We start from the raw sequence: 14,927 nt of genomic DNA, 5'->3' as shown, positions 1-14,927 counted from the left end.
TGTACGTCGTCATCAGGGGGGAGGGGCGCACTGACCAGCCGCGTGCGAAGCCCTTCATACATGTAAGTCGTCATCAAGGGGGGCCGCACTGACGAGCCGCGTGTGAAGCGCTTCATACATGTACGTCGTCATCAGGGGGGGGGCCGCACTGACCAGCCGCGTGCGAAGCCCTTCATACATGTAAGTCATCATCAAGGGGGGCCGCACTGACGAGCCGCGTGCGAAGCCCTTCATACATGTACGTCGTCATCAGGGGGGGCCGCACTGACGAGCCGCGTGCGAAGCCCTTCATACATGTACGTCGTCATCAGGGGGGGGCCGCACTGACGAGCCGCGTGCGAAGCCCTTCATACATGTACGTCGTCATCAGGGGGGGGCCGCACTGACGAGCTGCGTGCGAAGGGCTTCACACATGTACGTCGTCATCAGGGGGGGCCGCACTGACGAGCCGCGTGCGAAGCGCTTCATACATGTGCGTCGTCATCAAGGGGGGCCGCACTGACGAGCCACGTGCGAAGCCCTTCATACATGTACGTCATCAGGGGGGGGCCGCACTGACGAGCCGCGTGCCAAGCCCTTCATACATGTACGTCGTCATCAAGGGGGGCCGCACTGACCAGCCGCGTGCGAAGCCCTTCATACATGTACGTCATAAAAAGGGGGGGGGCCGCACTGACGAGCCGCGTGCGAAGCGCTTCATACATGTACATCGTCATCAAGGGGGGCCGCACTGACCAGCCACGTGCGAAGCCCTTCATACATGTACGTCATCAGGGGGGGGCCGCACTGACGAGCCGCGTGCCAAGCCCTTCATACATGTACGTCGTCATCAAGGGGGGCCGCACTGACCAGCCGCGTGCGAAGCCCTTCATACATGTACGTCATAAAAAGGGGGGGGGCCGCACTGACGAGCCGCGTGCGAAGCGCTTCATACATGTACATCGTCATCAAGGGGGGGGCCGCACTGACGAGCCGCGTGCGAAGCGCTTCATACATGTACGTCGTCATCAGGGGGGGGGGCCGCAATGACCAGCCGCGTGCGAAGCCCTTCATACATGTACGTCATCAGGGGGGGCCGCACTGACCAGCCGCGTGCCAAGCCCTTCATACATGTACGTCATCAGGGGGGGGCCGCACTGACAAGCCGCGTGCGAAGCCGTTCATACATGTACGTCGTCATCAAGGGGGGGCCGCACTGACCAGCAGCGTGCGAAGCCCTTCATACATGTAAGTCATCATCAGGGGGGGGCCGCACTGACGAGCCGCGTGCGAAGCCCTTCATACATGTAAGTCGTCATCAGGGGGGGGCCGCACTGACGAGCCGCGTGCGAAGCGCTTCATACATGTACGTTGTCATCAGGGGGGGGCGCACTGACGAGCCGCGTGCGAAGCCCTTCATACATGTACGTCGTCATCAGGGGGGGCCGCACTGACGAGCCGCGTGCGAAGCCCTTCATAAATGTAAGTCATCAGGGGGGGTCGCACTGACCAGCCGCGTGCGAAGCGCTTCATACATGTACGTCGTCATCAGGGCGGGCCGCACTGACGAGCCGCGTGCGAAGCCCTTCATAAATGTAAGTCATCAGGGGGGGGTCGCACTGACGAGCCGCGTGCGAAGCCCTTCATACATGTACGTCGTCATCAAGGGGGGGTCGCACTGACGAGCCGCGTGCAAAGCCCTTCATACATGTAAGTCGTCATCAAGGGGGGCCGCACTGACGAGCCGCGTGCGAAGCCCTTCATACATGTACGTCATCAGGGGAGGCCGCACTGACCAGCCGCGTGCGAAGCGCTTCATACATGTACGTCGTCATCAGGGGGGCCGCACTGACGAGCCGCGTGCGAAGCCCTTCATACATGTACGTCATCAGGGGGGTCGCACTGACGAGCCGCGTGCGAAGCCCTTCATACATGTACGTCGTCATCAAGGGGGGCCGCACTGACGAGCCGCGTGCGAAGCCCTTCATACATGTACGTCATCAGGGGGGTCGCACTGACGAGCCGCGTGCGAAGCCCTTCATACATGTACGTCGTCATCAAGGGGGGCCGCACTGACGAGCCGCGTGCGAAGCCCTTCATACATGTACGTCATCAGGGGGGGCCGCACTGACGAGCCGTGTGCGAAGCGCTTCATACATGTACGTCGTCATCAAGGGGGGGCCGCACTGACCAGCCGCGTGCGAAGCCCCTCATATAAGTACGGCGTCATCAGGCGGGGCCGCACTGACGAGCCACGTGCGAAGCGCTTCATGTACGTCGTCATCAAGGGGGGCCGCACTGACGAGCCGCGTGCGAAGCCCTTCATACATGTACGTCGTCATCAGGGGGGGCCGCACTGACGAGCCGTGTGCGAAGCCCTTCATACATGTACGTCGTCATCAGGGGGGGCCACACTGACCAGCCGCGTGCGAAGCGCTTCATACATGTACATCGTCATCAAGGGGGGCCGCACTGACCAGCCACGTGCGAAGCCCTTCATACATGTACGTCATCAGGGGGGGGCCGCACTGACGAGCCGCGTGCCAAGCCCTTCATACATGTACGTCGTCATCAAGGGGGGCCGCACTGACCAGCCGCGTGCGGAGCGCTTCATACATGTACGTCGTCATCAGGGGGGGCCGCACTGACGAGCCGCGTGCGAAGCGCTTCATACATGTACGTCATAAAAAGGGGGGGGCCGCACTGACGAGCCGCGTGCGAAGCGCTTCATACATGTACGTCGTCATCAGGGGGGGGGCCGCACTGACGAGCCGCGTGCGAAGCGCTTCATACATGTACGTCGTCATCAGGGGGGGGGCCGCACTGACAAGCCGCGTGCGAAGCCCTTCATACATGTGAGTCGTCATCAGGGGCGGGCCGCACTGACGAGCCGCGTGCGAAGCGCTTCATACATGTACGTCGTCATCAGGGGGGGCCGCACTGACGAGCCGCGTGCGAAGCGCTTCATACATGTACGTCGTCATCAGGGGGGGCCGCACTGACGAGCCGCGTGCGAAGCCCTTCATACATGTACGTCGTCATCAGGGGGGGGGGCCGCACTGACGAGCCGCGTGCGAAGCGCTTCATACATGTACGTCGTCATCAGGGGGGGCCGCACTGACGAGCCGCGTGCGAAGCGCTTCACACATGTACGTCGTCATCAGGGGGGGCCGCACTGACGAGCCGCGTGCGAAGCCCTTCATACATGTACGTCGTCATCAGGGGGGGGGGCCGCACTGACGAGCCGCGTGCGAAGCCCTTCATACATGTACGTCGTCATCGGGGGGGGCCGCACTGACGAGCCGCGTGCGAAGCCCTTCATACATGTACGTCATCGGGGGGGGGGCGCACTGACGAGCCGTGTGCGAAGCCCTTCATACATGTACGTCGTCATCAGGGGGGGGGCCACACTGACCAGCCGCGTGCGAAGCGCTTCATACATGTATGTCGTCATCAAGGGGGGCAGCACTGACCAGCCACGTGCGAAGCCCTTCATACATGTACGTCATCAGGGGGGGGCCGCACTGACGAGCCGCGTGCCAAGCCCTTCATACATGTACGTCGTCATCAAGGGGGGCCGCACTGACCAGCCGCGTGCGAAGCCCTTCATACATGTACGTCATCAGGGGGGGCCGCACTGACCAGCCGCGTGCCAAGCCCTTCATACATGTACGTCGTCATCAGGGGGGGGGCCACACTGACCAGCCGCGTGCGAAGCGCTTCATACATGTACGTCGTCATCAAGGGGGGTCACACTGACGAGCCGCATGCGAAGCGCTTCATACATGTACGTCGTCATCAAGGGGGGGGCCGCACTGACGAGCCGCGTGCGAAGCGCTTCATACATGTACGTCGTCATCAAGGGGGGGGGCCACACTGACGAGCCGCGTGCGAAGCGCTTCATACATGTACGTCGTCATCAGGGGGGGCCGCACTGACGAGCCGCGTGCGAAGCCCTTCATACATGTACGTTGTCATCAAGGGGGGGTCGCACTGACGAACCGCGTGCGACGCCCTTCATACATGTACGTCGTCATCAGGGGGGGCCGCACTGACCAGCCGCGTGCGAAGCGCTTCATACATGTACGTCGTCATCAAGGGGGGCCGCACTGACGAGCCGCGTGCGAAGCCCTTCATACATGTACGTCGTCAACAGGGGGGGGCCGCACTGACCAGCCGCGTGCGAAGCGCTTCATACATGTATGTCGTCATCAAGGGGGGCAGCACTGACCAGCCACGTGCGAAGCCCTTCATACATGTACGTCATCAGGGGGGGGCCGCACTGACGAGCCGCGTGCCAAGCCCTTCATACATGTACGTCGTCATCAAGGGGGGCCGCACTGACCAGCCGCGTGCGAAGCCCTTCATACATGTACGTCATCAGGGGGGGCCGCACTGACCAGCCGCGTGCCAAGCCCTTCATACATGTACGTCGTCATCAGGGGGGGGGCCACACTGACCAGCCGCGTGCGAAGCGCTTCATACATGTACGTCGTCATCAAGGGGGGTCACACTGACGAGCCGCATGCGAAGCGCTTCATACATGTACGTCGTCATCAAGGGGGGGGCCGCACTGACGAACCGCGTGCGAAGCGCTTCATACATGTACGTCGTCATCAAGGGGGGGGGCCACACTGACAAGCCGCGTGCGAAGCCCTTCATACATGTAAGTCATCATCAGGGGGGGCCGCACTGACGAGCCGCGTGCGAAGCCCTTCATACATGTACGTCGTCATCAGGGGGGAGGCCGCACTGACGAGCCGCGTGCGAAGCCCTTCATACATGTACGTCGTCATCAGGGGGGAGGCCGCACTGACGAGCCGCGTGCGAAGCCCTTCATACATGTACGTCGTCATCAGGGGGGGCCGCACTGACGAGCCGCGTGCGAAGCGCTTCACACATGTACGTCGTCATCAGGGGGGGCCGCACTGACGATCCGCGTGCGAAGCGCTTCATACATGTACGTCGTCATCAGGGGGGGGTGAGCACTGACGAGCCGCGTGCGAAGCGCTTCATACATGTACGTCGTCATCAGGGGGGGGGCCGCACTGACGAGCCGCGTGCGAAGCGCTTCATACATGTACGTCGTCATCAGGGGGGGCCGCACTGACGAGCCGCGTGCGAAGCGCTTCATACATGTACGTCGTCATCAGGGGGGGCCGCACTGACGAGCCGCGTGCGAAGCCCTTCATACATGTACGTTGTCATCAAGGGGGGGTCGCACTGACGAACCGCGTGCGACGCCCTTCATACATGTACGTCGTCATCAGGGGGGGCCGCACTGACCAGCCGCGTGCGAAGCGCTTCATACATGTACGTCGTCATCAAGGGGGCCGCACTGACGAGCCGCGTGCGAAGCCCTTCATACATGTACGTCGTCAACAGGGGGGGGCCGCACTGACGAGCCGCGTGCGAAGCGCTTCATACATGTACGTCGTCATCAGGGGGGGGGCCGCACTGACGAGCCGCGTGCGAAGCGCTTCATACATGTACGTCGTCATCAGGGGGGGCCGCACTGACCAGCCGCGTGCGAAGCGCTTCATACATGTACGTCGTCATCAAGGGGGGCCGCACTGACGAGCCGCGTGCGAAGCCCTTCATACATGTACGTCGTCATCAGGGGGGGGGCCGCACTGACGAGCCGCGTGCGAAGCCCTTCATACATGTAAGTCGTCATCAGGGGGGGGGGCCGCACTGACGAGCCGCGTGCGAAGCCCTTCATACATGTACATCGTCATCAGGGGGGGCCACACTGACCAGCCGCGTGCGAAGCGCTTCATACATGTACGTCGTCATCAAGGGGGGCCGCACTGACCAGCCGCGTGCGAAGCCCTTCATACATGTATGTCATCGGGGGGGGCCGCACTGACGAGCCGCGTGCCAAGCCCTTCATACATGTACGTCGTCATCAAGGGGGGCCGCACTGACCAGCCGCGTGCGAAGCCCTTCATACATGTACGTCGTCATCAGGGGGGGTTGCACTGACCAGCCGCGTGCGAAGCCCTTCATACATGTACGTCGTCATCAAGGGGGGGTCGCACTGACGAACCGCGTGCGAAGCCCTTCATACATGTACGTCGTCATCAAGGGGGGCCGCACTGACGAGCCTCGTGCGAAGCCCTTCATACATGTACGTCGTCATCAGGGGGGGCCGCACTGACGAGCCGCGTGCGAAGCCCTTCATACATGTACGTCGTCATCAGGGGGGGCCACACTGACCAGCTGCGTGCGAAGCGCTTCATACATGTACGTCGTCATCAAGGGGGGCCGCACTGACCAGCCACGTGCGAAGCCCTTCATACATGTACGTCATCAGGGGGGGGCCGCACTGACGAGCCGCGTGCCAAGCCCTTCATACATGTATGTCGTCATCAAGGGGGGCCGCACTGACCAGCCGCGTGCGAAGCGCTTCATACATGTACGTCGTCATCAGGGGGGGCCGCACTGACGAGCCGCGTGCGAAGCCTTTCATACATGTACGTCGTCATCAGGGGGGGGCCGCACTGACGAGCCGCGTGTGAAGTGCTTCATACATGTACGTCGTCATCAGGGGGGGCCGCACTGACGAGCCGCGTGCGAAGCGCTTCATACATGTACGTTGTCATCAAGGTGGGGCCGCACTGACCAGCCGCGTGCGAAGCCCTTCATACATGTACGTCGTCATCAGGGGGGGGGCGCACTGACGAGCCGCGTGCGAAGTGCTTCATACATGTACGTCGTCATCAGGGGGGGCCGCACTGACGAGCCGCGTGCGAAGCGCTTCATACATGTACGTCGTCATCAAGGGGGGCCGCACTGACGAGCCGCGTGCGAAGCCCTTCATACATGTACGTCGTCATAAGGGGGGGCCGCACTGACGAGCCGCGTGCGAAGCGCTTCATACATGTACGTCGTCATCAGGGGGGGGGCCGCACTGACGAGCCGCGTGCGAAGCCCTTCATACATGTAAGTCGTCATCAGGGGGGGGCCGCACTGACGAGCCGCGTGCGAAGCCCTTCATACATGTACGTCGTCATCAGGGGGGGGGCCGCACTGACGAGCCGCGTGCGAAGCGCTTCATACATGTACGTCGTCATCAGGGGGGGCCGCACTGACGAGCCGCGTGCGAAGCCCTTCATACATGTACGTCGTCATCAGGGGGGGTCCGCACTGACGAACCGCGTGCCTAGCCCTTCATACATGTACGTCGTCATCAGGGGGGGCCGCACTGACCAGCCGCGTGCGAAGCGCTTCATACATGTACGTCGTCATCAAGGGGGGCCGCACTGACGAGCCGCGTGCGAAGCCCTTCATACATGTACGTCGTCATAAGGGGGGGCCGCACTGACGAGCCGCGTGCGAAGCGCTTCATACATGTACGTCGTCATCAGGGGGGGGGCCGCACTGACGAGCCGCGTGCGAAGCCCTTCATACATGTAAGTCGTCATCAGGGGGGGGCCGCACTGACGAGCCGCGTGCGAAGCCCTTCATACATGTACGTCGTCATCAGGGGGGGCCGCACTGACGAGCCGCGTGCGAAGCGCTTCATACATGTACGTCGTCATCAGGGGGGGGGCCGCACTGACGAGCCGCGTGCGAAGCGCTTCATACATGTACGTCGTCATCAGGGGGGGGGCCGCACTGACGAGCCGCGTGCGAAGCCCTTCATACATGTAAGTCGTCATCAGGGGGGGGCCGCACTGACGAGCCGCGTGCGAAGCCCTTCATACATGTACGTCGTCATCAGGGGGGGCCACACTGACCAGCCGCGTGCGAAGCCCTTCATACATGTAAGTCGTCATCAAGGGGGGCCGCACTGACGAGCCGCGTGCGAAGCCCTTCATACATGTACGTCGTCATCAGGGGGGGCCACACTGACCAGCCGCGTGCGAAGCGCTTCATACATGTACGTCGTCATCAAGGGGGGCCGCACTGACCAGCCGCGTATGAAGCCCTTCATACATGTACGTCGTCATCAGGGGGGGCCGCACTGACGAGCCGCGTGTGAAGCCCTTCATACATGTACGTCGTCATCAGGGGGGGCCCGCACTGACCAGCCGCGTGCGAAGCCCTTCATACATGTAAGTCGTCATCAGGGGGGGCCGCACTGACGAGCCGCGTGCGAAGCGCTTCATACATGTACGTCGTCATCAGGGGGGGCCGCACTGACGAGCCGCGTGCGAAGCGCTTCATACATGTACGTCGTCATCAGGGGGGGCCGCACTGACGAGCCGCGTGCGAAGCCCTTCATACATGTACGTCATCATCAAGGGGGGGCCGCACTGACCAGCCGCGTGCGAAGCCCTTCTTACATGTACGTTGTCATCAGGGGGGGGGCCGCACTGACGAGCCGCGTGCGAAGCGCTTCATACATGTACGTCGTCATCAAGGGGGGCCGCACTGACCAGCCGCGTATGAAGCCCTTCATACATGTACGTCGTCATCAGGGGGGGGCCGCACTGACGAGCCGCGTGTGAAGCCCTTCATACATGTACGTCGTCATCAGGGGGGGCCGCACTGACAAGCCGCGTGCGAAGCGCTTCATACATGTACGTCATCAGGGGGGGGGGGGTCGCACTGACGAGCCGCGTGCGAAGCCCTTCATACATGTACGTCGTCATCACGGGGGGCCGCACTGACGAGCTGGGAAGGTAGAATGTGAGATAAGTGTGAACACGGCCTGTATTAGGTGTGGGGGTGACAGCAGCTGTGCCCCCTCAGATCCACTGATAGGTGGGATGTCACGGACCCCTGATCAAGGACATCACAGCCCTGGTGCCGGTTATTGGGAGATTCCAGCTCTCCTTAGATCGCGTGGTTGGCCATGTAATAGTACACCCGATGTGACCGCCGCATGGTCGCCTGTGAGGAGGTTTCAGTTTAATGCAACCCGAGCACGGACCTCGTGAGGCGGCCATGTAGACGCGTCGTCAGTGTGTGTTTGGTGGCAGATTATAGGGACCCCCGTCTGCTGTGCGGGGTCCGGCGTGCAGCCAATGCTTATGTGGACTGATAGAACCACTGAAAAACTAAATTGGCTGCAAAGGAAAACATCGCCCCTGCACACATCGCCGATATCTACTGCAGCTTCCACCATCGCCCATATATAATTCTCTCTTCAGGGGGAAGACCGGTACAAAGCCATGCTCTGCAAGAGCGAGAGCGAGAACCTCGCCAGCAACTACTTCAAGTCCAAGCGGGCCAGCCAAATCCTCAGCGGCGATCCGATGAAGAGCCTGGGTGAGTGGCCGCGTGCCGAGCGCTCAGATCTGCGGTGGTCCGCCCCAGCATAGGACATCGGGGTCACAGAGAGGTCAGCACATGGTGAGGGGGGGGTCACATCAGGAGAAGATGCTGTGACAATCGTACAGCGCCTGCAGTATGGCAGCCATAGGGCCCATTGTAGTGAAGGCAGACCGTGATCCCACCTGGCTGCTTATTGGGGGCTTGTGACCTGACCCATCCATTACAGATCACTGCACTCCCCATAGTTTCGTGAAGACACGCTGGCTCCGTGCAGCTGAGGGGCCCCGGGTGTCTCCAGTATGTTCACCAGAGCCCCTCTGTGTGTCCGGCGTGCCCACCATGGCTGTATTTCACATTCGCCTCATTTCTTTCTCGCCCCTGCAGCTCTGCACAGCAACGCCCCGGCGTACAGCTCTCCGCTCAACACCTCGCCTTCCATCCTGTCTGCCAGTCTCAGCGCCGTGTCCCCGGTTCAATCCTTAGACGTTCCCCTGCCCCGGCCATTTAGACTCGAGTCCCTGGAGATCCCCTCCTCATCTGCCAAAACCAAGCGCAAGAAAAGCAAAAGCCACACGAATACCGAGGCTTTCTGAACGCTGGCGGGAGACGTGGGACCCCCAGCATGGACAGAAGACAATGGCTGTACAGAGACCCTCCAGTACGGACAACGAGACTGCACTGCCTGGACATGCTCCGTGTGACGCCCCACGTATAACGGACGGTGGGGGGCAGAACTTCACGAAGGACAATGTGATGGCAGCGCCACGGGGAGACCACCCTGCAAGTCGCATGCCATATGTGCATTACGATTTTATGTGCAAATACATCTCTATAGAAAGCGTGCCATTTTATATTGCATGGAACGACAATGCATCCAATCTGCAATAATCACAAAACTAACCGCTGCATACGTACATTATAGCCGATGCCGCACTGCGAGCGCGACGGTGCTCCGCCGGACCGAGCCGCCCCATCGAAGTCCCGGCCCAATCCGCCCCATCGAAGTCCCGGCCCTGATCCGCCCCATCGAAGTCCCGGCCCTGATCCGCCCCATCAAAAAGTCCCGTCCCGATCCACCCCATCAAAAAGTCCCGGGCCTGATCCGTCCCATCAAAGTCCCGGGCCTGATCCGCCCCATCAAAGTCCCGGCCCCGGTCCGCCCCATCAAAGTCCCGGCCCCGATCCGCCCCATCGAAAAGTCCCGGGCCTCATCCGCCCCATCGAAAAGTCCCGGCCCTGATCCGCCCCATCGAAAAGTCCCGGCCCCGATCCGTCCCATCGAAAAGTCCCGGCCCCGATGCGCCCCATCGAAAAGTCCCGGGCCTCATCCGCCCCATCGAAAAGTCCTGGCCCTGATCCGCCCCATCGAAAAGTCTTGGGCCTGATCCGCCCCATCGAAAAGTCCTGGCCCTGATCTGCCCCATCAAAAAGTCCCAGCCCTGATCCGCCCCATCGAAAAGTCCTGTCCCTGGTCCGCCCCATCACAACAAGTGTTTTGTATTTTGACAGTGTTTGTCCATTACTGCACTCCCCGTCAGAAATGCTTACCTGCCACATGTAAAAGAAGAGAATCAGCGCACACTCACGGCACGGACCGGGGCACGCCAGCGACGCCTCCTGGTGGTCATGTGACATTATTATGGGGCAGGTCAGACTGTGATGGTCACGTGACCACCGGGGACACAGTGCCAGTCTGGGAAGATGCTGTGCAGTAGTGAACCCCTTTAAAGTAGCCAAATCACAAGAGGTCGCATGTGAGTCAGATTCGCACTTTAGATGGATGCAGGTAAAGCCACCGGAGACGGTCAACCGAGGACCAGACATCCACTGTCGACAGTCGCCCACAGCAGCCGGTCACATTCATGGTCTTGTCTTTGAGAAATGAAGGCAGGAATCTGATTGGGTGATGGAGGAACCGAACGAGCCGATAACGTAAGAACTCATGAAGCAACTGTGGTTACAGGACGCCACAACGTACAGTGACCCTGATGCCGATATTCACGCAGTTACCAAATGTCAGGTGCCACGCACCTTGTGTCATATGTGACCTCCCGGCACAGTCACACGGAGCGGCCTCTGCCGACATACACGGCGCCGGATATTCACACCGCAGAGATGTCCAGAAAAACAGCCTGATTGTGTATTAATCACAGCAATAAATAGCCACATAACAGGACCGTGCGACTACGACTGTGCGACTACGACCATGCGACTACGACCGTGCGACTACGACCGTGCGACTACGACCCTGTGAGTACGACTGTGCACAACCTCCCCCACATGATCTGTGTCCACCTCACAGCAATGAGATTTTTTCCTGTTGGCGTCAGATCGGGATTTGCCGCTGGAGGTAAATGTCCCATTTATATTGAGGTATTATAGATAATCTACGGATAGAGATGTTGTAATTGGTGGAGGAAGGCTGAAGCTGAGGACCCAAGCCTTCATACTGCAGACAGTGTACGGTGCTCATCTGAACAAGATGCAACATCACCGGGGCCACAGCAACAACCAACACCAGAGCGCCGGAAAAATAATTCTGTGCTGTCAGAACCCGGACGCTGGGCCACATCCCCTGCGCCCGGTACAGAGGCCGGGCCACGTCCCCTGCGCCCGGTACAGAGGCCGGGCCACATCCCCTGCACCCGGTACACAGAGGCCGGGCCACGTCCCCTGCTCCCGGTACACAGAAGCCGGGCCACATCCCCTGCGCCCGGTACACAGAGGCCGGGCCACATCCCCTGCGCCCGGTACACAGAGGCCGGGCCACATCCCCTGCGCCCGGTACACAGAGGCCGGGCCACATCCCCTGCGCCCGGTATACAGAAGCCAAGCCAGAATCCCTTTCTCTACAGATACTCCTCCAACAGCAGACCCCGTCACGAATAATTTGGGGATTCGTGGCAGCTCTGGGTATGGTTTAATTTAAATGTATTTTTTTCCTGTTGGTCCATCATGGGATAATCTTAGTCCATTTGAGGACAGTCAGCTGATATTGGTTAGTGCCACTCCCACCTCCCTTTAAATAGCCACATGATCCATCAGCTGACCGCTGGTTATAGCTCATTCTATGCTGACTTCTTTGAAGGAGCCGGCTCTGGAGAAGCCGTGGTGTTTGTTACTGTTGCAGCGGTGAAGTTTCCTGTTGGAAAGCTAACTGTATTTTATGTTATCGTCGCTAGGGACAATAGGGTGGCTTAGGGACAGACACAGGTTGGTGTCAGGTGTCCCTTCCCTCCCTCCTTCCCACCCCTATTATCCCGTTTTATCCGTGTGTTGTGCCGTCCGCCGGACATCCCCTTGTCTTTCCGTGACATTATAACCGGCCAGCACCGTTTCTTTCCCCTGGGTTCCTATGGCTCAGGCTTTTGCACAGCTGCTTCAGACCCTCACGGATGAGGTTACTCAGTTGCGGGCACAGGTGGGGCAGCAGCTTCAGCAATTGTTTTGGTATTGGGTCTCTGCTCATGTCCAGCCTGATCCGGCCCTTAGGAGTAATTTTTGTGAGGGTCTGTCAGGCTGCGGGATTCTCTGGCCCAATACGCTACTCCAAGGTCGTTAGAGGCCGCATCGGCCCTGGCTATCAGAGTGGATAGACGCCTCAGGGAGAGATCTCCATGGATTCTGCCCCCTGTTGTTCCTAGGGAGGAGGCCACGCAGGTGCTGTCGGATGAACCCCTGAAGTTGGGGGGTGCCTCCATTCACACTAGGTTACCTGCGGTTCACCATGGGAAGGGGGCATGTTTTTACTGTGGTCTTACGGATCATTACATCAATGTCTGTCCATCTTGTGCCAAACTTGCTGTTCCATCACATAAGCTGCGTCCCCCTGGTCGTGTGGAGGTCATAGATTGGCGGTCCAGAGAAATAGCCAGTTGGGGCAAATTTTGAGAGAACGGTTGCTTGGGTGTCTTGGTGAAACCTACCCCTCCTTCTCCGGTGGAGGTAGCTAAGGTGCTACCAGAGAATAGGGGCGAGACTCAACCTATACCCCAGGTTAACTCTAGACCTCAGTGTGTTCCCGTGAGGATTGGTCGGGGATGGAGGAAGGCGCTTGTTACTACGGAGTCTAACGGTAGGGGTTTTGTGACACGGGAGGACGCCTCCGTTGTAGGTCCTGTAAGGGAAGTACCATCTGGTTTCAAACACGTGTGTGAATGAGTACGTGTGGGTGTCCACTAAAGACATCAGGTGGAAGTACGCTTCGGGGCCTCTGGGTTCTAGGGTGATCAGTCTGTATACGGTTATGGCCAGCTTCAGCCCTACGACCTTCTAGTTGGAGTTACCCCCATTGATGCGTTTCCTTAACTTATTCCACAGATTTGTCGCGCCTCCAGAGCCTACGTCCTTACCATCACCGTCGGTCTGTGTTGGCGGTAACCTTACGGAGCAAGGGTCTTCGGAGGTGAATACTAGTGTTTCTGCCATATGTAATTTCCGGAGGCCCCTCGTAGAAAGGGGGGTACTGTCACGAATAATTTGGGCATTTGTGGCAGCTCTGGTTATACTGTAATTTAAATGTAGTTTTTTCCTTTTGGTCCAGCAAGGGTTAATCTTAGTCTCTTGCTGGCAGCCTTTTGAGGACAGTCAGCTGATATTGGTTAGTGCCACTCCCACCTCCCTTTAAATAGCCACATGATCCATCAGCTGACTGCCGGTTATAGTTCATTCTATGCTGACCTCTTTGAAGGAGCCGGTCTCTGGAGAAGCTGTAGAGTTTGTTGCAGTTGCAGCGGTGAAGTTTCCTGTTGGAGAGATGTGTATTTTATGTTGTTATCTCCTATTGTTTGTCTTACCTTCCTTGTGTTGTCCTATTGTAGTGGTGAGACTAGTGTCTCACTGGCCTGCGCACTAGCCAGGTTAAGTCCAGGGCCAGAGAGGGCTTAGGCACGTGATCGCGCACGGAGGGAAGGACCCATCTAGGGACGATAGGGGAACTTAAGGACAGACACAGGTTGGTATCAGGAGAAGTCCCTTCCCTCGTTCACTATCTCATTCTCCCGTTGTATCCATGTGTTCTGCCGTCCGCCGGACATCCCTTTGTCGCTCCAAGAATATATAAAAGCATCACAGACGCTCCACAAGCCTGTAGACGGGGAGCTAAAGGTGAACGCCGCAGCCGAGGTTCACTAATAGACAGATGTAGACCCCACCGGGAGCAACGTCTTCTGTCTGTCGTGTCTTCCAGTGATTTGTTATAAACTTCTCTATAAAACGTGAAAAATACAACCTATGTCTAACTAAAAAAACACCCCAACAAGGAGAGGGTGACGAGTGGCTCGTCACAGACGCGGGCCCCCTCATCAGGAGAGGGTGACATGGGGCTCGTCACAGACGCAGGATTTCTCCGAGAGTATCCATGGTTTCCAGGTGTCTGGATAGTTAAATCCTGGTCAGTGACGGTCAATGGAGCAGATCTGTATCCTTCCAGCCAGTGTTCCCTTAGGCTGGCATCCTGTAGAAGCCGAATCTGTGTCCCTCTGGATGGAGCCATGCTACCAAACTACTGTCCTGAAGAGTCTCTCTGATTCTCCCTGCAGCACAATAGAAATCCCTGTTTATATTTACGTCTGTGGCTCAGGTCATCATTCACGGGTCAGGGGGGGGTGGGTGCAGGGCTCATGTCTCATTGTTTGAGCATTTAACCAATTAGCATAGTTTGTATCTCCCTGCTTGTAAATGAATAAACTAGCTGGCCTAGTACAATATGTAATTAGCATATT

The 14,927-nt window shown here is 58.9% G+C and overlaps 1 protein-coding gene across 2 annotated transcripts in view; it reads left to right on the top strand.

Annotated features, from left to right (window-relative positions):
* The window catches only part of KIF17 (kinesin family member 17), a 42,447-nt gene extending 30,644 nt beyond the window's left edge, over positions 1 to 11,803 (top strand). Inside the window, exons 12-13 of one of the 2 annotated variants that reach the window (XM_073656091.1) lie at positions 9,081 to 9,198; positions 9,589 to 11,803. In XM_073656091.1, coding sequence (XP_073512192.1) covers positions 9,081 to 9,198; positions 9,589 to 9,797 — 327 coding nt within the window. In that variant the 3' untranslated portion in view covers positions 9,798 to 11,803. The remainder of the gene's footprint in view (positions 1 to 9,080; positions 9,199 to 9,588) is intronic. The other variant, XM_073656092.1, reaches the window with a different exon arrangement.
* The last annotated feature ends 3,124 nt before the right edge of the window (positions 11,804 to 14,927 follow it).

Source organism: Phyllobates terribilis, unplaced genomic scaffold, assembly GCF_046119375.1.
Source record: "Phyllobates terribilis strain yellow unplaced genomic scaffold, ASM4611937v1 Scaffold_12__6_contigs__length_324123572, whole genome shotgun sequence".
NCBI classification, from domain to species: domain Eukaryota; kingdom Metazoa; phylum Chordata; class Amphibia; order Anura; family Dendrobatidae; genus Phyllobates; species Phyllobates terribilis.
Note: the sequence above shows the minus strand (reverse complement) of the source record. Positions and strands in the feature narration are given on the sequence as shown.